Raw genomic sequence first — 26,944 nt, 5'->3', positions numbered from 1 at the left:
CTGCCAGAGAGAGACAGACGTTCGCGCGGTGCTGGCGGGTAGTCGGCTGCGCCTCCCGCATGCCGCCTAGACTCCCATGGGCAGGTTTGCTTTCCACCTCTCTCCTCCTCTGAGTGAAGATGTGGTTGTGTTGCATGGCCGAGTGACGTCTATGGCACACGGTAAGCATCAGCAGTTCGATCACATGCTGGGCCAGTCAGTATAGTGCAGGCGGGATAGGAAGGTGGAAGGTGGAAGCAGCCTCCTCTGATTACAGGCCATATGGTACTTTCGCTCCGGCTGGAGGCGAGAAGCCGCTGCCTGCGGAAGCGTCCCCTCCACGCTGCGAGAACTCCCCGGCTACCTGTCCTTGTGGCTTTTCATTGTGTGTGTGTGTGTGTGTGTCCCCTCTTTCCCTGTTTGATCCAGAGTTTCCAGACTCCGAGGGAACAGGGACTGCCAGCAGGATGCTCTTCCCCGCTTCTGTCCAGGAGTCTCCGCGTGGCCTGCCCGACGCCAGCGACCTGTGCCTTGGATTGCAGTCTCTCAGCCTGCCAGGGTGGGATAGGCCATGGAGCACCCAGGATACAGATGCTGCAGCCCAGCCAAGCACGCACTCTGGTAAGAGAATCTGCTGACGCACAGCAACAGTTGTTGGATTGCCTTTTGCAGCTCTGTCATCAGCAGCCGGTCTTGATGAATGAGCCGATCCCTGGCAGTCTTCCTTTTCCTTCCTTCCTTCCTTCCTTCCTTCCTTCCTTCCTTCCCTTCCTCCCTTCCTTCCTTCCTCCCTTCCCTTCCTTCCTCCCTTTCCTTCCTCCCTTCCCTTCCTTCCTCCCTTTCCTTCCTTCCTTCCTTCCTTCCTTCCTCCCTTTCCTTCCTTCCTTCCTTCCTCCCTTCCCTTTCCTTCCTTCCTTCCTTCCTTCCTTCCTTCCTTCCTTCCTTCCTTCCTTCCTTCCTTCCTTCCTTCCTTCCTTTTTTTCCTAACAAACCCACCCATAACTTTCTAACTTTGAAGCAGCACAGAGAATATATGGGTTAATATATGGAAGTGAGTTTTTTTTCCAACTCCTTTTTTTTTGGGGGGGGGGGTCCTGCAGGACACATGGGCTGGTATATGCAGAGTGTTGTAACGGAGGCGATGGAAAGGAGTTGGCGTTTTATTTACCCCGTTATCCTTAACTCCCGAGGGATTCCAGGTTGATTTAGACCGGTTACCCAAGTAGTAAGAGTAATTGTGTATGTTCAGACTGGGGGGGTGGAGTGGTATTTCCATTTGCTTGCTGGATGCTCCAGAGCCAAACCTTAAAAAGAGACGAGTGGCAATACTGCTTAGGACTCTCCTTTTGGTATGCTGTTTTATTTTATTTTATTATGCGCTTGTGTTTTTAACCAGAGGCTCAGTTTTTCCTTAAACCCAAGCTGTCCCCAAAATATGGAACGCTTATACCTGTCCCATAAGGGCATGGACTTTCCCACATTTGCTAGTGGTGATGCTTCAAGAAGATGCAACCTTCTTGGTCAAAACGGAGCACTCCACAAAGGACAGTGACTAGGCACCTGTTGTGGTGAAAGGCGTGTGTTGTGCATTAATCCCAGGATTATTCAGGATCTGTGATGGAAGGTTTGGAAGCTATAGTATGGTGGCAGGACCTCTCCACGTCTATATTGGTAGTAGGGTTTTTAGAGGAGCTGGCTAGGCCATGACAAGCCCTGATTGCATCCACCTATGAATTTTGAATGGCTTGGGGGGGGGGGCTAAGTAAAAAGTCCCCCTTGTCTGCCCCTTAGATTGCTGAAGCTTCTGGGTGTCCACCCATTGTAACTGGACGAAGACCAGCTGTTTTATGCTGCTGTGCCATAGCCTTCCGATCCAGGATTACAGAGATGGGCAGCTCAGGAACCACACCTAATTCTACTTCCTGGTTGCCGGTATTAGCAGTCTGGAATTGGCAAATTGAACCGCAGCCTTTATAAATGACAGAAAAGGCTGTCTGTAGAAGGCTTTGCAATAGGGCTGCACTTAGCCATTCTTGGCATCTCCTGGTGGTTTCAGGAGTCTCGACCTCCTAGTTGTAATCTTTATAAACTCCTTGTCTCGCTGTAGGGTACGGTTTCCACGCAGGCCAGGGCTGGCTTTTTTTCTGCAGACATTTTGAGGTGGGGCAAAGTTGGGGCTTGCCAACCGTGGGAAGATATAAAACAATAGAGGTCTTGCTTTTTGAGAGGCCCTGCGGGGAAAAAAAGTTAATGGTGTTTGGTCAGTGGGCAGTCAGGCACCCTGTCCTTAACACCATGCCCCATGTGGGTCAAAGAGTTCTTACAGTAGGGAATGGGAAAACAACAACAACAACTAAGTAACATGTAGGCATCACTTAAGGTTTCTAAGAAGAGGAGAAATTGTTCAAAATAATTTTCTCGTATTTCCTGTAAGCCATCCCTTCGTCTCAATTATAAAAGCCCATCGCTTCGGAGCTGGATGGATGAGCAGGACTCCCCAATTTATCAAATTGTCATTTTGTCTTTGAAGAGAACTGCTCTGGCATCAGATGGACAATTTCCACGGTTCCAGCTGATGGGGGGAAAAAAATTAAATTTTATTTACCGGTCTAAAGGCGTTCATTGTCTGAGGCTGTATTCCAGAGGCGCGATTGCGTTGCAGAAAGAGTTGAATGCTCTCTTTCTATTCCTTTGGCATTTGAATTCTATTATTCTAGCACCGTGGCGTGATCCATATAGTGACACTGATACTAAATATACTTTACCCGTGTGAAGAATAATTGGGCACGGCGAATTAACCCTTCGCCGCCCCACGTTTAGCTCGACCTAACACTTAACGAGCCTACTCGGTTTAAGAGAAGCCGGGTAGAGAATTGGGTTAGGAGTAGCACCAGATTTCCATGCCGTGCTCTTTAAAAAAACAACAACACGGAGTCCGTGGCAAACTCGGGGAGCTGAGTTTATGTCGGTTCATCCAACTTTTATGCTGCATTGTCAGGCTGCAGCTTTCATAGAAACCTCACCCTGGTAAGGGGGGAAAAAAGTAGGGCTGGGACATCAATAGTCCCTGAGCAGCAATGAGAAGAGCTTAATCTGATATTGTACTGGGGATGAGAGAATTCCAATTCCAAACCCAAGTATTACGCTTGGGAATTCGTAGTGGGCTCTAGGGAGTGTGCCAGGTTCTCAATCCCTGCGTACATCCCTGTTTATTCTTTTCCCCAGCCCCACCCCCCCCTATGCCATGACTTTGCAACGGAGGGGATGCAAATGCAATGTTTGTGTGTGTGTGTGTGGGGAAGCTAACATCCTCCATGGGGAAGAGAGGCTAAAAATGCTCCCGGGCAGTATTGGGCAGAGGGAGAATTCTCTTGGAGAAGGCACCTCTTCTGCTCAAAAGCCTTAAGATGCTATGTCTGGAGTTGGATTTTTTTTTCCAGCAGGCTGGGTTTTTTGATGCAGCAGCTGGCAGGGTGTCTGGCACAAGAACTGCAGCATTGCATGGGTTTGCCGAGATCCCAGCCCGGGGGGGTGCAGGGACGGCGTCCCCTGCCAAGGAAGGAAGCAAGCAAGCAAGCAGCATCCTTGGTCTCTGGGCAGTTTGGAAGCATCTACAATGACTCAGCTGTACCAAGCCTTGAGGGAGTTGGCTGGCTAGTGCAGAAAGTTTGCAACCTGGGGCTAAAAATACGATTTGCTGATTTGTGCACTCTGGAGTGCTCGGGCTTCGACTTTGGATGTGCTTGGAAACCGGACGTTGTGACTTTTCTAAATCCGAATGCCTCTCTTGGGTGGGGCCAGCGGGCATTTAAAGATGGAGGTGGGAAGCGGGCATTTAAATCTGGGCAGTCCAGCCTTTGCTGCTTCTCTTGAAGGGCCAGCGTTGGTTGGAGGGCGCTGGCAGATGCCCTGTGGCAGACTGGCAAGGAGCCCCTTCCTCTGCCATGCTCTGCAGAGAAGGTACCCAAAGCGGGCAGCCTGGCACCCGTCTGCTAAGGGTTCGCTGGTAACCTCAGGAGCAATTTGCATATGTCTTCCAGCCTCTTTGCCATTGGCTGCAGACGGTCAAAGGCGGAGACTGATGGAGCAGTATAAAATCCCCCTCTAGTAGTGGAGGCCCCTGGTTATAAACCGGGGAGACTGTGAATTCTAGTTCTGCCTTAGGCATAAAAGCCAGCTGGGTGAACTTTGGACCAGTCCTCTTTCTCAGTCAAAACCCACCTCATAGGGTTGTTGTGGGGAGAATGGGAGGGGAGGAGCACGAGACATACGCCAGCCCTCTTTGAGTTACTTATAAAAACAATCAAGGCAGCATGTAAATAAATAAATACGCGTCTCCTGGTTTTACTGCATTGGACGTGATTGAAGGTTGGGCCCGTTCTTATTTTTGCTTGGCCATCCCCTTCCCGCTTCAACGATTTCTTAAGGATGCTGCAAACAATTTGTTCCCCGCTTTCTGTTCCCAGTCTGCCTCCTCTGCCCCCCCCCCCCCCCCGTGGCAATCTTGTCTGCAGCCAGAAATGTTTAGGCAGAGAGATAATTTCAGATGGAACAACTCTTTTAAGTCAGCATCAACAAGCAGTATTGTAGCCGTGGGAAAGCAGATGCCCCTATTTTGGGGTGCAGTTGTTATATTTCTATATAAGTAATCCAGATTCAGTTTGGACTGGAATTTGGGTCATTTTTTATTAGCATAGGTTCTTTCTCTCCATTCGTGATCGATGTCGTTATTAAGGTCTTACCACTCACAGTCCTTTTGATTAACATTTGTATGTTGATGCAGTTGTTAAACAAGTCGTTGTGTCACGGGGTCGAATTTTATTTTTACTGCGGTTGTTAAGCAAATCACACAGTCATTAAGGGTCTTCCTGATTCTGCCACTGACTTGGCTTGTCAAAAGCTGGCTGGCGTGGCCATAAATGGTGACCAGGAAACCCCAGGACATTGAAGCCATCATAAATGCAGGCCGGCATTTGCCAAGGGCTCGGATTTTGATCACATGACCCTGGGCATACTGCGATGGTCGTAAGGGTGAGGACCTCACGTGAACAAAGTCACGTTTTTCAGAGCCATTTTCAAATTGATGCTAGATTGTAAATCAAGAACTATCTGTAGCCTGTGTGTGTAGGTACGTACACACACACACACACACAAACACAAACACAAATACATATATTATTAGTGTTATGTCAAAGCACCTGGTATGCCCAAATATGGGAGGGAGCATACTGCTTCCCTTTTGCCTTTCAGCTCCACCCTAGGAGCCTTCCAGGCAGGAAACCATTTTTTATGTTGTGTTGTTTTGTGTTTTATTTATCAGCAACAAAGATAGATAGATAGATAGATAGATAGATAGATAGATAGATAGATAGATAGATAGATAGATAGATAGATGATAGATAGATAGATAGATAGATAGATAGATGATAGATAGATAGATAGATAGATAGATAGATAGATAGATAGATAGATAATTGATAGATAGATAGATGGATGATTGATAGATAAATAGATGGATGATTGATAGATAGATAGATAGATAGATAGATAGATAGATAGATAGATGATTGATAGATAAATAGATGGATGATTGATAGATAAATAGATAGATGATTGATAGATAAATAGATGGATGATTGATAGATAGATAGATGATAGATAGATAGATAGATGATAGATAGATAGATAGATAGATAGATAGATAGATAGATAGATAGATAGATAGATAGAGACAGAGACAGAGACAGACAGACAGAGAGCGAGGCAGACAGACACACAAAGAGCGAGACAGACAGACACACAGAGAGAGAGATTGAGCATACTTACACCCGTGAAAATCTACAAACACACACACACACACACACACACACACACACACACACACACACACACACACACACACACATATATATATATCCCCACTTTCTCTTCTTCCTTCTATTTTATGCAAAATAAAATATTAGATGCAGAATTTATTACTGGCAAATAAAATAAGGAGTCCTTTATTTGTAATAGAGTTTGAGCAGGTTGGGAATCCAAACGAGTCTGCATCGGCAGCAGTCAAAATTGTGAATCACGCAAGTATGGGGTTATTCACACAATACGCTGTTTTCCCCCCCAAAAGTCATTTAGTGGTGGGTTGCATCCCTTTTGAACCCAGGGATGGGATAGATATAGGACAGGCTTATTTTTTTTTTTTTTAAACTTCTACCTCCTCATTGAGAGTCTGATGCAGTTCCCATCTCTTGTTAAGATGATTATTTTTAATCTTCTACTTGATTCCGACATTTTTATGCTGCCTTTTCGAAGCCACATCTCTCCCAAAGTGACCTGTGGTAGAGACAAAAACATTTTGAGTGCTGCTCCACTTAAAATTTGCTTTCTAGTAAGGAGAAAGACACTTTGTGTGTGTCTGTGTGTGTTTTTTTACAATCTGTTGTTCAGGAGTACAATGCTCTTGCAAAGGGTGAGGTCCGGGAAGATTAATTGCTATCAGCAGGAGAGTCCCTTCAAGTTTGCTACTGGATTTAGAGACTTAGAAAAACCAATGCAGTTCGTGAATTCTGGATTTCTGCAGTTGGTTTCGCGACAGGGAGTTGTATTTTCCTCTTTCTTCCCCCCCCCCTCCTTTGTACGGCCGGGTTTACTCCAAGGAGGAGATTTTAAAAGGAGAGCTGAGTCACGAGTGTTAATATATGGGCCATTGGGAGTGGCAGGCAGACAAAGCAAGAGAAATAAATCAGAAGATAAAAAGACCGGCTTCATTTTGTTCCTGGGAGAGGCTGCTCCAGGGCGAGGATGCTGAAGTGATACTCCAAGACATCTTCCTCTAATAGCGTCTTTGGAAAATCTCCGTTAAGAGGATTCCTTTTTTTCTTTCCTCCTAGGATGCTCCCGACTGTTTTCTTAAAGATTGATTTAAAAAGGTCTGTTAAAAGGCTAAGCTCCTTGGTTCCCCTTTGCTTCTTCTTCGGTGATACTGAATCGTTTGCTTTTTTGCACCGTGAATTAATTTTTTTCTTGAATTAACTGTAAGCCGTAACTTGCCCTTTGCAAGAGAGAAATAAAAAAAAACTTCCTTAGGATTCCTTTAGAGTGGAGATGGAAGGAATGAAAGGAAGTTAATTTCAAAGCTGTCGGAGGAGTTTGACACGGGGGATATACACCGGCTTGCAAGAGCTACCTGTATATCTCAGTCCAGTAGAAAATTCTTTTCTTTTTTTAACCTGCCTGTGTTTGTTTAGCTCTTCTGTGGCTTCTCACTTGTGCCACAGGTGCTTGATAGGGGCTTCAATCACTGGAGGTTTTTAAGAAAAGAATAGACCGCCATCTATCTGAAACTATTGTATAGTTTCAGAAACTACTGCTATTGCTAATTATTTTTGACCCTCAAATTCATTCTAATACTATGATGCATAGATAGTACCGTGTTTCCCCGAAAATAAGTCAGGGTCTTATTTTATTTTGACACCCTCCCCCCCAAAAAAAAATAAGTGCTTGGCCTTATTTTTGGGGAGGTCTTATTATTTTTGAGGTGCAGGAGGTGGCGAGCATGGCCACCTCATGGCTGCTGCTGTGTTGCAATATTTCCAGGGAGGGCTTATTTTCCGTGAAGGGCTTATTTTAACGCATGCACTCAAAAGCTCAGTTGGGCTTATTATCTGGGGAGGGCTTATTTTCAGGGGAATGGCCTCTCATTCCAGGTCTCCCTACCCTAGTTTTTCCGTATTCCGACTTCCACCTCGTGCTTCTAACCATTGATAGAATCTACTCCATGTGACACACTATTCTGCCTCTCCTTTGTCTTCTATGTTTAACGTTAGTCTGTCCATTTCTGCGCAGACGAGTATCTCCCTTATTGTCTCCTCCTCTGAAGGGGTGTTTTCACTCTTCCACTGCTGCGCACGCACCATTCTTGCTGCGGTCAGGATGTGTAATATAAGGTACATTGTCCCATTATCATAGCCATCTGATATAATGCCTAATAGAAATAGTTCTGGCTTGAACTCTAACCGTTTTTCCTAAGTACCATATATGGAGCCTTCTTACAACAGTGTTGTAGACTGGGAATTAGGGGGTGCCTTATCCCTCCCCCCCCTTGATCCCGCTTTAATACCAGCTGTCCTCTCTAGCTGCATCCCTTCAACGATATAAGGTCTCCTTCTATAACAGCTACATATAAGCACCAAGGACCCACTGCCGTGAGTATGGGGTTGGACTAGAAGACCTCCCAGGTCCCTCCCAGGTCAAAGGAGTCTTGTCTTCCCCTGAATGTAGCCTGCTGTTTCTGGCTGACGAAAGGGTGTTGGTTCCTAGCTTTAGATCTTGAAGCACAGCATGTTTCATGAACATCTAAAAATAAACAAACTGCTAATATAGCAGTTGCACAGTAACTTGTCTCGGAAGAATTATTTATCCAAGCCCCTCTCGGCTCACGGTGTTCCAGCGATGTTTGCAAATCTCCTGGGATTTCTGATGTTTACAGAGTGAGACGCGGTTGGCTTTCTCTGACCTCGAATACCTGAAAGGGAATTTTTATTTTTTATTTTTTGTAAATTATTCCCCGGGGGTCAGCTCAGTTTTGTTTGCCACCGTGATCTTAGGAAGCTTCCTAAGTTGGCAGTCATGAAAATACGACTTAACGACCACAATCGAGCCCCAGATCTTCGTGGCTAAGCGAAATGTTTGTTCAGTGAATTTGGGGAGCTTCTGAGCGGGTGCTAATGCTGATGATATCGCCTAGTAAGGAGCACGATGTCCAGTGCTCCGGAGCGAACTCGTCAGTGGTGGGATTCAGCCGGTTCGCACCTATCCGGGAGAACCGGTTGTTAACTTTCTAAGCAGTTGGGAGAACCGGTTGTTGGAAGAAATCTCATTTTGTTTTTTCCCCACTTTACAGGGCTAATCCTGTAAGGAAGGCAGGAAGGAAACATTCTGGTGTTGTTTCTAGCCTAATCTTTATTGCCCTGTTTACAGAAACCGCCTCTCCGGTTAACCCTTATTACATTGTAACAGCTGAGGCGAAGCGCCCATCGACATGAGTGACATAGAGTTGGCCATGCCCACCCAGTCACATGATCACCGAGCCACGCCCACCCAGCTGGTCTTTAGGGCAGAGAACCGGTTGTTGAATTTTTTGAATCCCACCACTGGAACTTGTGGGCACGTCGCTCTCCTCAAAGGCTTGAAGCCCAAATGTTCCACCGAGGGCAGATGCCCTGCTGGCCGGTCAAAAATCCCCCTGCTCAATCCAGATTTCATAGGAGAGCAGGCAAAATTTAGTATAATTTTTTTTGGGTGAAAAAAATCCATTTAAAGACAATTATTGCTATTATAAGGAAAAGAGCTCAATTCTCACGTCCAATCCTAGTTAGACTGAGTTTAAAACTGGGAGCAGCCAGCAGTGCACAATGACATCACAGATTGTAGTCCAATTGGAACGCAGCCTGACTGCTTTCTCCACTGCCCAGAAAACTGGTAAGAACCAACGCCCATTTTGTCGGCCACCGTGATCTTAGGAGGCTTCCGAAGTTGGCAGTCATGAAAATAGAGGTAGCCTTCGACTTAACGACCACAATCGAGCCCCAGATCTTCGTGGCTAAGTGAAATATTTGTTCAGCGAATTTGGCCTCGTTTTACAACCTGTGCCACGGTTGTTAAGTGAATTGCGGCTGTTGTTAAGCTGGTTAACAAGGTGGTTAAGTGAACCTGTCTTGTCAGGAAGTCGCAAAAGGGGATCCCGTGACCCTGGGAACATTGCAGCCATCATAAATACGAGTCAGTGGCCAATTTTATGGATTTTGATCACGTGAATGTATGCGGCGGCCTCCGTTGTCAAAAGTGGTCGTAAATCACTTTTTTCCCCAGTGCCGTTGCAACTTTGAATGCTCACGAAATGAACTGTGGTAAGCCAAAGGCTACTTTGACTGGAAATTAATTCTCATAGCATCAGCTAAGAAGGATGTCACTGTTGATATCCTTAATCCATGATTTGATTCTAGAATAAATAAAGAGCGTTTGCCTTGTTTACTGCATGTTGTGCAAACAGCTTCTGGCCTGCTTGGATCTTCTCATCCGTGGTCAGCCAAGATCCAAGTTCTTAAGCTGGATGTTTTATGAAGACGGGGGAGACAAATATGAGAAACGCCCGTCTGAAATCATGAGGTCTAGAAACCGTCTTTTTTGAAAGGTCGAATTTAAACCCTCTGACTCTGTAGATGAGAGTGGCATCTCCTCTCTTCTTTAGCCCAACGTGGTGCAAGGAGGTTTCGTGAATTATTTTTGCCCTGGAATCTTTTTGTGTGTGTCAGTCGAACACGCCTGTGTCAATCTCTTTGTTAGAGAAACATGGACGGGGAGTGTTTGTGTGTGTATTTTTCTTTCAAACAAAGCTGCACAAGCTCCTGGCTGTGATACACAGCCTTTAGTGTATGCCTGGTGATTGGTCCATGTGATTGTAGAAAAGACAGTGTTGTGTAGGAGGGCATGCGCGAGGTTTTTTTCCCCAGTGTGGGAGGAGACCGGCTGTAAAAGAGATTTTATCCATCAGCTTCCAAAGATTTTCTAAGCTGAAGTCAAAAGAATTCAGGATGGCGGCTTGCGGTTTACAGCGTTAACAGGTGACGGCTGAAACCAGTGGTTTGCAGTAAACTAGGTTTAGACTAACAAATGAGGAAATGTAAGATACCAATGGCAGGCTAGACAGATTAGTGGATGGAAGTGCATCAGGTATCCTGGGGTTCTCAAGGCAAATACAAGTATTTCTCAATTAGAAAGCCACTTATCTGAAATAGTATAGGATCTCCTGCTTGAGCAGGGGCTGGACTAGAAGACTTCCAAGGTCCCTTCCTGCTTATTCTATTCTATTCTATTCTATTCTATTTTCTTTTCTATTCTTTTCTATTCTATTTTCTATTCAATTCTATTTTATTTTCTATTCTAATCTATTCTGTTCTGTTCTATTCTTTTCTATTTTCTTTTCTATTCTATTTTCTATTCTATTCTATTCTATTTTCTATTCTATTTTCTATTCTATTTTCTATTCTATTTTCTATTCTACTTTCTTTTCTATTTATTTTCTTTTCTATTTTCTTTTCTATTCTATTTTCTATTCTATTTTCTACTCTATTCTGTTCTATTCTATTTTCTATTCTATTTTATTTTATTTTCTATTTTCTTTTCTTTTCTATTTTCTTTTCTATTCTATTCTATTCTTTTCTATTTTCTTTTCTATTCTATTTTCTATTCTATTCTGTTCTATTCTATTTTCTATTCTATTTTCTTTTCTTTTCTATTTTCTATTCTATCCTATTCTATTTTCTTTTCTGTTCTATGTTCTATTCTATTTTCTATTCTATTCTGTTCTATTCTATTCTTTTCTATTTTCTTTTCTATTCTATTCTTTTTTCTATTCTATTCTATTTTCTTTTCTATTTTCTTTTCTATTCTATTTTCTATTCTGTTCTGTTCTATTTTTTTCTATTTTCTTTTCTATTCTATTCTGCTCTGTTCTATTCTTTTCTATTTTCTTTTCTATTCTGTTTTTTTTTCTATTCTATTCAACTTGCGACCACAGTTGAACCAAAAGCAAAGTCCCAAATGTGTTTTTTTCTCTCTCTCTCTCCTTCCAAGAAGCCACTCGACTTCCTTTGTTTTTCTCTGAAGACGTTTCGCTTCTCATCCAGGAAGCTGCTTCAGCTCTGACCAGATGGTGGGGAATGGAAGGATTTCCACAGTCTGACACAGATAAAACCTCCGAGTGGCCTCAATGACTATCTTTTAAAAAAAAGGATGCAAATGACCAGCTGTCTGCAAGGAATATAAATCCTTCCATTCCCCCCTGGCTGTTCCAACAGGCCTGGGGCTGATGAGTTCCCATCCCCACTCGAATTGTGTGGCTGTTGACTGCTTTTAAATTGTTTCCGTATTTTGTTTGCTTGTTTTTATTGCTTTTTGTCTGTATTATTCCCTTCCCCTTCGGTTTGTTTAGCCGCCCTGAGTCCCTCCGGGAATAGGGTGGCATACAAGTGTAATAAACCTTGAACCATCTAGGCAGAGCTGAAGAAGCTTCTTGGATGAGAAGCGAAACTTCTTCAAAAGAAAAAAACAAGGAAGTCCAGTTGCTTGTTGGGGGGAAAAAAACCACCTTTGGGACAACCATGATCTTGGATGCCTGAGAATGGACCTAGATAAACATTGGAAGCGGTTCTGCATCCTAGTACATGTGAATGCAGAGACCCATAATGGATTTTTTTCCCTTTTGATTCTTCTTTTTTTCCCGCAACCGAAAAGATGGCCGGGTTTGAAGGAAGTAGACATTAGGTGCCGCCGCTCTAGGAACTCTTTGTTCACCATCTTTTCTGTCCTGCTTTGCAGTTCTCAACATGCTCAGCAATCCCTTCGGGAAGCCGTCTCTGGGCTTCCTGCCCCTGGATCCCATCGGCTCGGAGCTGAGCGAGAACCTCCCAACTCCGACCTTGAGGGCCTCGCGCTTGGACAGCAACCGCTCCCTTCTCTATTCCCGCTCCAGCAGCCCCTCCGACTCGGACACCAGTGGATTCAGCTCTGGATCTGACCACCTTTCAGATCTGATCGTAAGAAAGCCATGGATGGATGGATAGATAGAAAGATAGATAGAAAGATGATAGATAGATAGATAGATAGATAGATAGATAGATAGATAGATAGATAGATGATAGATAGATAGATAGAAAGATAGAAAGATAGAAAGAAAAATGATAGAAAGATGATAGATAGATGATAGATAGATAGATAGATAGATAGATAGATAGATAGATAGATAGATAGATAGATAGATAGATAGATATTTCTCTCGCGTGGTTTTGGGGATGGAAGTGGAAGGGAGTTAGAACATCTCGAGTTGTGCTTAAGCCTGTTTAAATTAAATTAAATTACCGTATTTTTTGGAGTATAAGACGCACATTCCCCCCCCCTCCCAAAGTGGGCGAAAGTGTACCATATTTTTGGAGTATAAGACGTACCTTTTCGCCTCAAAGAGGCTGAAAATCTGGGTGCATCTTATACTCCTATACTTAAGCATTTTCGGCGCCTTTAGGAGGCTTCCAGAGTGCTCCTGGGGGCTGGGGAGGAAAGAAATGAGCGAAAAACAGGCTGTTTTTCCCCCCCCCCCCAGCCCCTCGGAGCACTCTATAAGCCTCCTAAAGGCTTTGCATGCCCTTTTTTTGACAAAAAACCTTTGTGTCATAAACGGTTTCGTGAAAAACGGGCCATTTTTGGGAGCCCTGCAGAGTGCAAAAACTGTTTTTTTTTTTAATTTGGCTCTTCAAATTGGTGTGCCTTATACTCCGGTGCATCTCATACTCTAAAAAATACGGTAAGTGCATCTTATAGACTGAATATGGGTGTTTTTGGTTTCCTGAACTCTCCGCATATTGCGTTTTCACCCTCCCCAACTCCCAGAAGCACTCTGCAGGCCAAAAATGGATGCATGCTTCTGGGGGCAGGGAGGGCGGAAACGCAACACATGGAGGCCAAACCCCCCCTTTATTTTTTCCTCCAGTAAATTTAGGTGCGTCTTATAGTCCAAAAAATACGATAAGTTAAATTTAAAAACGCACCTGAGGGCAGGACAAGAAGCAATGGGTAGAAACTAATCAAGGAGAGAAGCAACTTAGAACTAAGAAGAAATTTCCTGACAGTGAGAACAATTAACCAATGGAACAACTGGCCTCCAGAAGTTGTGAATGCTCCAACATTGTAAGTCCTTAAGAAGATGTTGGATAGCCATTTGTCTGAAATGGTTTCCTGCCTAGGCAGGGGGTTAGACTAGAAGACCTCCAAGGTCCCTTCCAACTCTGCTATTGTATTGTATTGTATATATGGCTGCCCAACTCACCTGTAGTGACACTGGGTAGCTTACAGAAATAAAACCCCAAATACAAACCCACATCTCTCTGGTGACCACATCTCTCTGGTGACCACAGTCAAACGTACATACCACTTGATATTACGAAGACCCATGTCTTCAGGCCTTTTGTTGAGGTGAGGGCCAATCTTATCTCTCTACGGATGACGTTCCATGGGGGCGGGGGGGAGGGGAGCCACCACAGAAAAGGCCCTTCGTCTTGGCCCCACTAGATGGACCTCCTTGAGAGAGGAAACTCGTAACGCGCCTCCCCATTCTGGTGGGTTGGAGAGATGTGGGAAGCTGATCAAGGAGAGATTCGATCTAGAAACGAGGAGAAATTTTCTGACAGTGAGAACAATCAAGCGATGGAACAGAAGTTGTGAATGCTCTCAACACTGGGCGTTTTTAAGAACGTCCATTTGTCTGGGTTTCCTGCCTAAGCACTAGAAGACTAGAAGACCTCCAAAGTAGAATAGAATAGAATAACAACTCTGTTATTTTTGCAAAGAAAAAAAAAGCATGCAGAGGGTTTGGGAGGCTTGTAGAGTGCTTCTGGGAGCTTGGGGTGTGTGTGCAAAAACGGTCTGTTTTTTGCTCATTTTTGCCCTCCCCAGCCCCCAGGAGCACTTTGCAAGCCTCCCAAACCCTCTGCATGTCCATTTTTGCAAAGGGGACGGAGTTTTGGTGGGCCAAAAATGCTGCATTCCGTGTATAAAACGCACCTAGATTTTCACCCTCTTTTTTTGGGGGGGGGGGTCTTATACTCTGAAAAATACGGTGATTCTTGCATTGGCATGAAGCTGGGCGTCTTTTTATATTGCCTTTCCAGTTTCTTCCCAAATGTGATTATTTTTTTTCCCCACGGTGCCTCTGATTAACGTCTTTTGCAGTCAAGTCTGCGTATCTCACCTCCTCTGCCATTCCTGCCCATCGGAGGCATAACCAGAGATTCCTTGAATGGAGCAGGGTCTCGCCTGGATCAAGAGCAGGCTGCCTTGGCTGCGGTCACCTCCTCCACCTCTGGCGCCTTGTCCAAGCAGTGGCCTGGGGCCTCTTCCTGGCCATCTTGGAACATCACGGACGCTCCGGAGGACCCCTTCAGCATCGAAAGAGAAGCCAGGCTCCACAAGCAAGCAGCAGGTGAGTCGAGCCTTGGCGCTGTGGGAGGGTGACCAAGAGAGGCAGGTAAGAATTCCACCATTGCCCCCACCTCATAGGTAAAACTTCTCTGTGGCTTTTGTCTCCAGCTGTGAATGAGGCAACCTGCACTTGGAGTGGGCAGCTCCCACCTAGAAACTACAAAAACCCTGTTTACTCCTGCAAGGTGTTTTTAGGAGGTGTTCCCTGGGACATCACAGAAGGTGAGTTCCTGACAGCTCTTGTGTTGTTGTTGTTGTTAGTTGCGAAGTTGTGTCCGATCCATCGTGACTCCATGGACAATGTTCCTCCAAGCCTTCCTATCCTCTCCCATCCTCTGGAGTCCATTTAAGCTCACGCCGACTGCTTCAGTGACTCCATCCAGCCACCTCATTCTCTGTTGTCCCCTTCTTCTTTTGCCCTCAATCGTTCCCAGCATGAGGCTCTTCTCCAGGGAGTCCTTCTTCCTTCTCATTAGGTGGCCAAAGGATTTGAGTTTCAGAAGATAGATAGATAGATAGATAGATAGATAGAGAGAGAGAGAGAGAGAGAGAGAGAGAGAGAGAGAGAGAGAGAGAGAGAGAGAGAGAGAGATGATAGATAGATAGATAGATAGATAGATAGATAGATAGATGATAGATAGATAGATAGATAGATAGATAGATAGATAGATAGATAGATTCAGTGATTCCATCCAGTCACCTCATTCTCTGCCGTCCCCTTCTTCATTTGCCCTCCATTGTTCCTAGCATGAGGTTCTTCTCCAGTGAGTCCTTCCTTCTCATTAGGTGGCCAAAGTCTTTGAGTTCCAGAAGCTAGATAGATAGATAGATAGATGATGATGATGATGATGATAGATAGATAGATAGATAGATAGATAGATAGATAGATAGCTTCAGTGACTCCATCCAGTCATCTCATTCTCTGCCGTCCCCTTCTTCTTCTTTTGCCCTCCATCGTTCCCAGCATGAGGCTCTTCTCCAGTGAGTCCTTCCTTCTCATTAGGTGGCCAAAGGATTTGAGTTTCAGAAGATAGATAGATAGATAGATAGATAGATGATAGATAGATTGATAGATAGATAGATAGATAGATAGATGATAGATAGATAGATAGATAGATAGATAGATAGATAGATAGATAGATAGATAGATAGACGATAGATAGATAGATAGATGGATGATAGATAGATAGATAGATAGATGGATGATAGATAGATAGATAGATGATAGATAGATAGATAGATAGATAGATTGATAGATTGATAGATTCAGTGATTCCATCCAGTCATCTCATTCTCTGCCGTCCCCTTCTTCTTTTGCCCTCCATCGTTCCCAGCATGAGGTTTTTCTCCAGTGAGTCCTTCCTTCTCATTAGGTGGCCAAAGGATTTGAGTTTCAGAAGATAGATAGATGGATGGATGGATGGATAGATAGATAGATAGATAGATAGATAGATAGATAGATAGATAGATAGATAGCTTCTGTGACTCCATCCAGCCACTTCATTCTCTGCCGTCCCCTTCTTCTTTTGCCCTCCATCGTTCCCAGCATGAGGCTCTCTTGTCCAGGGAGTCCGTCCTTCTCATTAGGGGGGCAAAGTATTTGAGTTTCCTCTTCAGGATCTGGCCTTCTAAAGAGCAGTCAGGGTTGACCTCCTCTAGGACTGACCGGTTGGATGGCCTTGCAGTCCAAGGGACTCAATGCAGGAGTCTTCTCCAGCACCAGAGTTCAAAGGCCTCCATTCTTTGGCGCTCAGCCTTTTCCCGTGATTTCCGCCACCAGTTTGGGCGAACCTGCCCTAACCGGCTGAACCCCACCTCTGATCCTGCCTCGCGGGTTCGCGTGGAAGGGGAGGTGAGTTTTGTTGGGTGTTCCTCCTGGCTGACAAGTCTCTCTCTCTCTCTTCCGTGCAGCGGGTCTGATCAGCACCTTCCGTGTGTTTGGCTCGCTGAGAGTGGAGTGGCCTGGTAAGGATAGCAAGCATCCCCGCTGCCCTCCCAAAGGTAATATGCCTAAAGGTAATACAGACATGGTAGGAATTCTTTTTATCCATGCTTCCTATCGACCACTGAGGGCTCCTGGGCATGACTGCATGCTGGTGACGGACAAGGAGAGCACCGTAAGGTGGGCGGCCGCCTCCTAGTGCACAGGTGCTTCCTTTCACCCTCTTCTCCACCTTGCCAAGGGGGAAACGGCACACCTGAAGCTACTCCAGGGTTAAGGACAGCAGGGTCTCTCGGGCAGGGGGAGAGGGACCCCTGGTGCCCTCAACAGTTGTCAGCTCCTCTCCATTAGTTAATTAGGAAAGAATGACCATGAGACTCCATGCGTAGAAATCAAGTGTACTTTTACTAATTAAAAATGGTTAAAGGCAATGCATAGCGAAGTCTGATTATTTAGGCGCGAAAGCAATTGATATATAGAATAGCCCATTCCCCACCCCTTGGCATCGTAGACCCAGTCCAGTCATAAGTCTTCCAAATGTCAGGTGCAAGATAACTTCAAAAGGCATCACGAAGATGGAATGTCGGTGCCGTTAGGCCTGGCGGGAAACACCCACGCATGCGTAGTTCAGTCAGTCGGTAGACTCCAGAAACTTCCACCAGCACAATGAGTAACCCCTCCCAAATACCATGCCCTCCCTCCCCGTTTCATGGCAGCTGAAGCGATAGCAAAGCAGAAGCTGACACATCAGGACCACACTATCCTACCATCCCAGCTGGGAAGGCACCTTGAAGGTTTGCTGGTTTCCAGCTCACAAGGAATATAGAACCCCAAGCTTGGAGAAGGAAGGAGGGGGGCCATTAAGGAGGGGGGGGGAAACCAGGCAGCCCCGAGAAAGAAGAAGTGTGAGGAAGAAACTCAAGTGCCCAATGCCTTGATTTTGTTCAGTATAGCGATAACAATAGCACTTAAGACTTATGTGTACCGCTTCACAGAGCTTTTACAGCCTTCTCTAAGCGGTTTACAGAGTCAGCCTCTTGCCCCCAAACAATCTGGGTCCTCAATTTCCCCAAGGTGGAAGAGGCTGAGTCAACCTTGAGCCGGTCAGCATCGAACTGCTGACAAATCAGCAGAATTAGCCTGCAGTGCTGCATTCTGACCACTGCGCCACCACAATTCATGGTATAAAATGGGACGGAGAGAAATAATCTCGGACAGGCTTCCCGGGCTCCAATTTTCAAGAATATTCCTGGAATCCTGTTTTCTTGACCTTCTTTTCTTGAAGGGGTTCACCTCCACCTTGAAAGTCTGTCCAGGTTGCCCTCTGTCGTGGCTGAGCCCTGAACAAAATCAAGGTGCGGATATCAGTTGCTTTCCCACGCTTCTCTCTCTCACAGGATCTTTTCGGCAAGTCCTTTCATACCTGTTGATACCTTCCTTCTACATTGCTTTGCAAACCCTCCTGTCCAGTTCAGGAATCCCGAGACCATTCCAGCTCCCCAAACAGCTTCCCAATCTTGACTTGAAACCTTCCAGTGATGCATCCGGGGACTGTTCCGTTAGTAAATGCCTCTCTTGGTCCAGATGTTCTGGGGCTCCCCTATTGGTTCCTGTCCTCTACTCAAGACCTTCAAATTGCACCCCGTTTCCTGTGAGATCAGTATATCCCAGCCTTGGCAGGATTAGAACTTGCTGCCTCTTGGTTTTCTACCCTGATGTCTTAGCCCTTCTTGGCGAATCTATGGGACGCATGCCAGGAGCCGCACGCAGGGCCGTCCCACATGGAAAGCATGGCCTCGCTGGCGCCTCTTCTGCATTCCTGTGCCTGCCACATGTGCAAAGAGGAGTGTTCTGTCGCACATGCCGGCACCCGAACAGCCAGCTGTTTGTCCATCGCGTGCACGCACTGGAAACCGGAAGTTCGGGTACCAGTGCATGCACGCACAATGGAACATTGCACCCTAACCGGGTTTTTGGCACTCCCGCATCCGCGAAGACTAGCGAGGCTGCGCATTCCAAGCGGGATGGTTTTGCGTGTCATTTCCGGCACGCGGTGATGTAAAAGGTTGGCCTTCACTGCACTAGGCTAAGTAGAATAACCTTCTTAATATTGTGCTTCCTCCAATTATCAGGTGTGGGGAAGTGTTACTGAATAATTCCCCAAAGGGTTGAACCGATAGGAAAAAAAGCACCTCTTAATATTAATTATGTGGGAAGAGAACAGATGTGTCCTGCGGTCTTAAAGTTCTTCTATCTCTCTCTCTCTCTCTAATCATAGGTTATGCCTACTTAGTGTTTGAATCTGAGAAGTCTGTACGTGCCTTGCTTCAAAATTGCTCCCGGGATCTGCTGAGCCCCAGCGGCCTTAGCGAATATTACTTCAAGATGTCCAGCCGCAGAATGAGGTGTAAGGAGGTGCGTCCGGCCTCTCCTCGAGGTGCAAATGAAATTAACAGGTCAAAAGTCCGTTGCGAAGATCAGAGGTTGCATGCAGACGTGTCCACAACATGCACGTGGCTCTTTCTCATTTAGGGGCTGCCTCCTTTAACAACCATTCACAGTTACAGCAGTGATGAAAAACTTACTTTAATCTTCATACTGGTGGTGGTCCTTGACTTACTCATTTTAGTGAACTGTTCAAAGTTATAACAGCTCTGAAAAGGGGGGACTTACACGCTTTTTTCCCCCCACACTTAACGACCATTGTAGCATCCCATGGTCATCTGATCAAAATTAAGAGGCTTGGCAACTGGAATGGACTTAAGACAGTTGCAGTGTCCCAGAGTTACATGATCCCCTTTTGCAACCACCTGACAATGGGGAAGCCAGACTCTCTGAATAACCACGTTACTAACTTAACAACTATTGCGATTCACTTAACAGCTGCAGGAAGAAGAGTCGTAAATGGGGCAAAACTCACTTAACAATAGAAATTTTGGGCTCATTTGTGGTCGTAAGTTGAGGACTACCTGCATTTACAACATTCGCAGGTCTGCGAAGCAGAGGAAAGTTGTGACATTGTGAAATCGCGAACTTCACTTAGTTGCATGCTTTAAACGTGGAACCTGGCCTCTTAAAACCTGGGCAGATATACCGTATTTTTCGCAGTATAAGACGCACCTTTTTCCCTCAAAAAAGAGGCGGAAAACCTGGGTACGTCTTATACACTGAATACAGCATTTTTTGCCTCCTGAAACCTCGACCCCTTCACCAAAATGGCCGTGCAGAGCCTTTAGGAGCTTTGCAGAATGTTCCTGGGGGCTGGGGAAGGCAGAAATGAGTGAAAAATGGGCCATTTTTTGCTCAATTTTGCCCCCCCAGCCCCCAGGAGCACTCTATAAGCTTCCCAATGCCCCCCCTTTTTTTTACTAAAAACGGGCCCGTTTTCATGAAAAACGGACTGTTTTTTGCTCGTCCCCCCCCCCCAGCACTCTACAAGCCTCCTAAAGACAATTCATGCCCTTTTAAAAAAAGGGGGGGGGGGAAGGTCTGTTTTTGCAAAAAACAGGCCTTTTTGGGGGGAGGGGTTGCAGAGTGCAAAACCTTTTTTATTTTTTTAATTTGCCTCTTCAAAACCTTGGTGCATCTTATACTCAGAAAGATACAGTAAGTGCTTGCATTTGCCAAGCCAGTGTCTGGAAACAAAAAGGCAGGTTTGGTGCCCAAAAGACTGGTCGTTAAGAAGCCGAGCCTTAGGTGGCATTTGGAGAGGTCAAGTCAAGGAGACACAGTATCCGGGATTAGTTTTTTGCCGTTCAAGTGATGCCGGAGTTACAGGGGAGATGCTGGGCTGGGGAATTCTGGGAATTGAAGTCGTGGAGCTACCTGGCGCTTGGGTTTAAAGGAAGGGTGTGGGGGGGTTATGTGTGGATGGCTTGATCAGCGCTAACCATTGTGCCTACAGGTGCAGGTGATCCCGTGGGTCTTGGCCGATAGCAACTTCGTGCGCAGCCCAACTCAGAGGCTGGACCCTGGGAAAACGGTCTTCGTGGGAGCTCTTCACGGGATGCTGAATGCAGAAGCCCTGGCGGGAATCCTGAATGACCTGTTTGGTGGGGTTGTCTATGCAGGTATTGACACCGACAAGCACAAGTATCCCATTGGTAAGTAAAGCCGGTCCTTGGCGGTTGGTGCCTTCGGTGGTGGCGGCATCGGGGGGCTTTGGGGAACCAGTGCCTTTCCCCATATAGGAACTCAAGGGAAGAAGAGCCTTAACTATCTTGGTTTCACTGTTGGACTGTGATCAGTAGGAGTGGCAAAGAAGTTCTCACTAGTGGTCATTTTAATTGAACTGAGGCTTGATGGGTTTGCTAAGAGCCGTTGTGGCGCAGTGGTTAAAATGAGTATTGCAGGTTAATTCTGCTGATTGCCAGCAGTTCAATCCCAAGTATTGCAATCTATCTCTGTTTCTGTCTGTCTGCCTATTATCTATCTATCTATCTATCTATCTATCTATCTATCTATCTATCTATCTATCTATCTATCTATCATCTATCTCTATCTCTATCTATCTATCTATCTATCTATCTATCTATCTATATCTATCTGGTGTGGTTGTGCAGTGATTAGAATGTAGTATTGCAGGCTATTTCTGCTGGGGGCAAGAGGCTGACTCTGTAAATCAAGTGCTGTAAAGAACTATAAAGCAGTATATAAGTGTTATTGCTATTTTCTAGTTGATCTTTGCCAATTCTTGACAGAGGCAGAATGAAAAATGGGTTTTCCTCCCCTGGTAGGTGTTGCACTGGACATCTTGAATGTTATTAAAAATGGACAAAATCTGTTTTCAGTTCAGGTTGACTTGGCAATATTTTTACCTCTATGCATCTGTTGCCTTCCTGAATTAATCCTCTGTTATTAAGATCAAAATGTATTTCAACAGGAACAAAAAAAGGCAGATGAGAAGTGTGAAATTTTATTAATATTCAAGTTCCAAACTAAATCTTAATTGGAAAGGTGCAATAAGGACATTTCATGCAGAAATAAGCTACGGTTCAGTTCCTGAAACGGATATTTTTTTCATATTGTCTTCTTTCTAATCGGGGTCTAGACCAGGGGTTGGCAACCTTAAACACTCAAAGAGCCACAAAGGTCATAACCGGAAGGCCCCTGTTCAATTCTGGAGTTGACCGGAAGTCCAGTTCCCCCACCATAGAGTCTCCTCCTAGCATGGCATCCTTTTTCCCCTGCTGACTGGAAGCCCGGTTCCCCCCACCATAGAGTCTCCTCCTAGCGCGGCGTCCTTTTTCCTCCACCTGTCCTAACCGAAAGCCCTATCAATTGTGGAGCCGACCAGCAACAGGGAGCCACAGCAGAGGGATGAAAGAGCCACATGCAGCTCCCGAGCCGCGGGTTGCTGCCCCCTGGTCTAGACAGATAACTGCTCAGAAACCACTCTTCCTTCTCTTGACCCAATAGGGCAGACCTTGTAGTAAGTCACGTGCATGCCGACTCATAAAGCTTTGTTGTTGATCTGCCTCTCAAGTCTTATTGTACTGATGAACTGGCTTATTTACAGGATCTGGACGTGTCACCTTTAACAACCAGCGTAGCTATCTGAAAGCAGTCAGTGCTGCATTTGTGGAGATCAAAACAACAAAGTTTACAAAAAAGGTAACGGGCTTCCAAGTCATAAGCTTCGTAGTGTGGAGACACTGAAGCTTGTAGTATGGCAAGTCCATCTGTGAAGCCAGGGGTAGAGATCCTGGTTGGAGTAAAAGGTTTATTGATTCCGTAGTTCTATAGCCACCCACCTTAAACAAGAGACACTCGGGGGGTTGAAACAAAACACTTAAAAACAGTTACAACCTAGAACAAAATTAATGCAAGACACATGGAGACAGTATGTACTAAAACTGTCGAGCTTTGTATTCCCCAAGTACCAAGACTAACAGAGAGTCAGCAAAAAGAATACAAGACTGCAGGGAAGAGCAAGGAAGATGATTAGAGACTGGAAACTAAAACATATAACTTGCAGCAAGTGGGTATGTCTAGTTTAATGAAAAGAAGGACATGGGGAGGCATGATAGCAGTCTTCCAATATCTCAGGGGCTGCCCCAAAGAAGAGGGAGTCAAGCTATTCTCCAAGGATGTTGAGACTCTGGAAAGAGAGCAGAGAAGAGCAAGAAAGAGGATTAGGGGACTGGAGGCTAAAACATGTGAAGAACGGTTGCAGTAACTGGGTAGGTCTAGTTTAATGAAAAGAAGGACTAGGGGGAGACATGATAGCAGTCTTCCAATATCTCAGGGGCTGCCCCAAAGAAGAGGTAGTCAAGCTATTCTCCAAGGCACCTGAGGGCAGGACAAGAAGCAATGGGTGGAAAGTAATCAAGGAGAGAAGCAACTTAGAGCTAAGGAGAAATTTCCTGACAGTAAGAACAATTAATCAGTGGAACAACTTGCCTCCAGAAGTTGTGAACGCTCCAACACTGGAAGTTTTTAAGAAGATGTTCGATAAAGCAGAGGGTTGGACTAGAAGACCTCCAAGGTCCCTTCCAACTCTGTTATTTCATTCTATTCTAAAATTGTACATAATCTACTGTGAAGGTTTCATAAGGAGATCTGAGCGAGGGAACCATTTATGGTTTTACCCTTACTGCAGTTTTGCAGATCGTTCCCCAAAGCAGCATTCACACATCCCTTTTTCTGTTCAATTAACCAACGGGCCCTGTCCCCTTTTCTCACGACGCTTCCATTCAAAAGGGTGAATTTTTTTCCTTTTCTCTCTCTCTCTACAGGTTCAGATTGATCCGTATCTAGAAGATGCCATGTGTCAGATTTGCAGATCTCAGCCGGGTCCTTTCTTCTGCAGAGATCAGGTATACGCTCCTATCTCCATCCTTGGTCTGAAAATCTGGTGAAAGATGTCCCTTTTTATTGTTTTGTTCTACTAGGGTATATTGTAAGCAGGTCATACAGGGTGAAATCTTCCTCGGTTTGGCCGAACCAGTAGGGACAGTTGCCGTTGGTTTTGCAAACCGGTAGTAAAAAAAAAAACTTCCAAGGATTGTGCAATCGTTGGAAGCTTTTTGTTTTTGCTTTTAAGCATTTGTTTTTCTGCAGATTCTGGCAAATAGGAATGAAGAAAATGCTTTAAAAAGCTAAAAAAAACAAAAACCTTCCGACAATCGCATGGATCAGCTGTGAGCCGTTTCGGGCAAATAGGCAGGAAAAAAAATACTTAAAAAAAAAAAAAGGTTCCGATAATCATATTCATACTAAAACATAGGAGGAACGGTTGCAGGAACTGGGTATGTCTAGTTTAATGAAAAGAAGGACTAGGGGAGACATGATAGCAGTCTTCCAATATCTCAGGGGCTGCCACAAAGAAGAGGGAGTCAAGGTATTCTCCAAAGCACCTGAGGGTAGAACAAGAAGCAATGGGTGGAAACTAATCAAGGAGAGAAGCAACTTAGAAATGAGAAATTTCCTGACAGAGAGAACAATTAATCAGTGGAACAACTTCCCTCCAGAAGTTGTGAATGCCCCAACACTGGAAGACTTTAAGAAGATGTTGGATAGCCATTTGTCTGAAACGGTATAGGGTTTTCTGCCAAGGCAGGGGGTTGGACTAGAAGACCTCCAAGGTCCCTTCCGACTCTGCTATTGTATCACGCGGCTCACAGCTGATCGTTGGAACCTTTCTCCCCCCCCTTTTTTTTTAAAGCATTTGTTTCCTGCCTATTCGCCCAAACGGGCAGGGGAAAAAATGCTTTAAAAAGTGGGAGGGAACAAAGGTTGGCCACGCCCACCCAGTCACATGACCCACCAAGCCACGCCCACAGAATCGGGCGAAAAAAAACGTGGTGTCCTATGAAAGAGTCTGACGTGTATCTGCTTTCAGCATAAAAAAAATAGCAGGACCTTGATTGCAAGGTGGCTTCAGACCTTCTCATGATCTTCTTGGTCCCACCACTAGATGTGCTTCAAATACTTCTGTCGCTCTTGCTGGCACTGGAAACATTCCATGGAGATCCTGCACCACCACCGTCCACTGATGCGTAACCAGAAGAACCGCGACGCCAGCTAGAGCGGCGTCGGCGAGCTGCTCCTGTTTGCCGGGCGAAGCTCTTCCGTTGACTTAAAGAGAAGAAGCCTCACCGATCCTAGTTGGTGCCACACCCAGGCTGGGGGAGATGCCCGTCGGAAGGACTTAACGGGGGAATCTTGCCTTCACGTTTGCACTCGCTGGTTTTTTTCTTTGTTTCTGCACTAATGCACAGTGAAGTTTTTTTTGTTTTGTTTGGGGGGGTGTGTTTGTGAGGGGGAGGGCCCCCTCGAAACAATTCTGCAGTTCCCAGACTTTGGTTCCTTGCCTGCTGAGGAGAAGCATCAAGGGACCATAGGTTGAGAAGGTATTGAACGCAGATGCCTTCAAATTTCTTATTTATCAAGGGCCCTTTTTTACATTTCTTGCAATACTGATGGTAGAATGCATAATGATGCAGTTCTCATTGGCTCCACTTCGTTTGCAGTTGCCATATAGTGCCTTTTCATTCGTTTAACCTTTCCCCTTCCCCTCCCTTCCCCTTCCCCTCCCTTCCCCTTCCCCTTTCCCCATCTGAACGGAATAAACTGGATGTTCAGCTGGTGTTTTTTACTGTAACAACAAGAAGACGTTGCTCTTCACTTGAAACCAAAATCATATTTCATATTTTACGCTCCAGGATTTTTACCAGTTCCTTTTTACACTCTTGAAATGGTTTTTAAGCCGTTTGAGACGAGATTTTTTTCTTTCCTGGCAGCTTTTAACATCCTTGCAACTTATTTCTGGGAGCTGTTAGTCTAAAAAAAAAGAAAAGAAAAGAAAAGAAGAAAAAAAAAATAACCAACAACAATAACTAAGAATAATAATAATAATTCCCAGTTGTGAATAGCAGTATTTGCAACCCCGCGAAGGACAGGATATTTTGGATTTTGAAACTGGACCGGATAAATGGATCTTTGATCTGCTGTATATAGTTCGTTGCACTTTTTAAGTTGCACTTCAGGGGGAGCTTGACAAAAAGGTTTTTAATCACAAAAAGTCACAAGACTTCAATTTTCTTTTTTTCTTTTTTTTATGTCTTGAGCGGAGGTAAGGGCTGCGCTGGGTCGGGCCAGCAAAAGATTTTACGAGGAACCCTTTTCTCTTTTAGAGGGACGGCCCCCTCGGGCGCTGTGGGAGCAGCCCCACCCGATTGCGCTGGGAGTTGAAGTTTTGATTTTGTTTTATTTTGGGTTTTCTTCCCCCCCCCCACACCCCCTGTCTCTTGGAAAGCTGTGTGCCAAAGAACGAATGTTCTAAGTTCTCCCTTTTTCCTGCTGAGCTCATGTTGCATATTCCAGCTGCTCTTTGTGGGGTTGTTGTGAAGCAGTATGTGAAGTCTACCTCATTGTAGCATATGCGGGCAAGACTGCATTCTCCTACAGTTGTGTGGAGTAAGCTGTGCTGTAGTTCTTGGCACATAATAAAACACGTTGCAGCAGAACCTCCGGCTGGTGTGGTGTGTTTTTTCAGGGCTGGGGGTTGGAAGAGACTTTGGGGAGTCTGAAGGCTGCCGTCTGTGTACAGATAATCCTCGATTTGCGACCGCAATCGAGCCCAAAATAACATTAACATTGTACTGCAAAGTAGGGCATATAAAACCTTTGCCAGACCAATTCTCGAATACAGCTCGTCTGCCTGGGATCCACACTGTATATCTGACATTAACACAATTGACTGAGTCCAGGGGTATTTCACGAGAAGAGCCCTCCACTCCTCTGCTCACAACAGAATCACTTAGGCCACCAGGCTCAAATTTTTGGGCTTGGAGAGCCTAGAACCAAGTGTCCTGCACAAAATTGTCTGCTACACCATCCTACCTGCCAATGACCTCTTCAGTTTCAACCTCAATAATACACAGGCAAACAATAGATACAAATTCAAGGTAAACCGCTCCAAATTCGATTGCAGAAAATACGACTTCAGCAACAGAGTGGTTAACGCCTCGAATGCCCTACCTGACTCTGTTG

At 45.2% G+C, this 26,944-nt stretch overlaps 1 protein-coding gene across 1 annotated transcript; it reads left to right on the top strand.

Moving 5' to 3' along the window:
* Positions 1 to 26,418, top strand: CPEB1 (cytoplasmic polyadenylation element binding protein 1). The gene is made up of 11 exons (XM_087704147.1): positions 1 to 161; positions 409 to 600; positions 12,355 to 12,572; positions 14,758 to 15,007; positions 15,115 to 15,228; positions 16,918 to 17,007; positions 19,227 to 19,363; positions 20,853 to 21,051; positions 22,467 to 22,561; positions 23,686 to 23,766; positions 24,867 to 26,418. The coding sequence occupies exons 1-11, from the start codon at positions 77 to 79 to the stop codon at positions 24,975 to 24,977; spliced, it is 1,572 nt and encodes a 523-aa protein (XP_087560273.1). The 5' UTR covers positions 1 to 76; the 3' UTR covers positions 24,978 to 26,418.
* Positions 26,419 to 26,944: the final 526 nt, after the last annotated feature.

Source organism: Thamnophis sirtalis, unplaced genomic scaffold, assembly GCF_051295495.1.
Source record: "Thamnophis sirtalis isolate CommonGarterSnake01/CBP01778 unplaced genomic scaffold, rThaSir2_p1.2 scaffold_2, whole genome shotgun sequence".
NCBI lineage: Eukaryota > Metazoa > Chordata > Lepidosauria > Squamata > Natricidae > Thamnophis > Thamnophis sirtalis.
The sequence above is the reverse complement of the archived record's forward strand: the minus strand, read 5'-3'. Positions and strand labels throughout refer to the sequence as shown.

Excerpts from the sequence above, each read along its gene's own strand:
- CPEB1 (XM_087704147.1), top strand. The coding sequence starts at position 77 with ATGGGCAGGTTTGCTTTCCACCTCTCTCCTCCTCTGAGTGAAGATGTG. Across the intron at positions 162-408 it reads AGTGACGTCTATGGCACACG|AGTTTCCAGACTCCGAGGGA; the intron begins GTAAGCATCAGC and ends TGTTTGATCCAG. Across the intron at positions 17,008-19,226 it reads TCCCCGCTGCCCTCCCAAAG|GTTATGCCTACTTAGTGTTT; the intron begins GTAATATGCCTA and ends CTCTAATCATAG.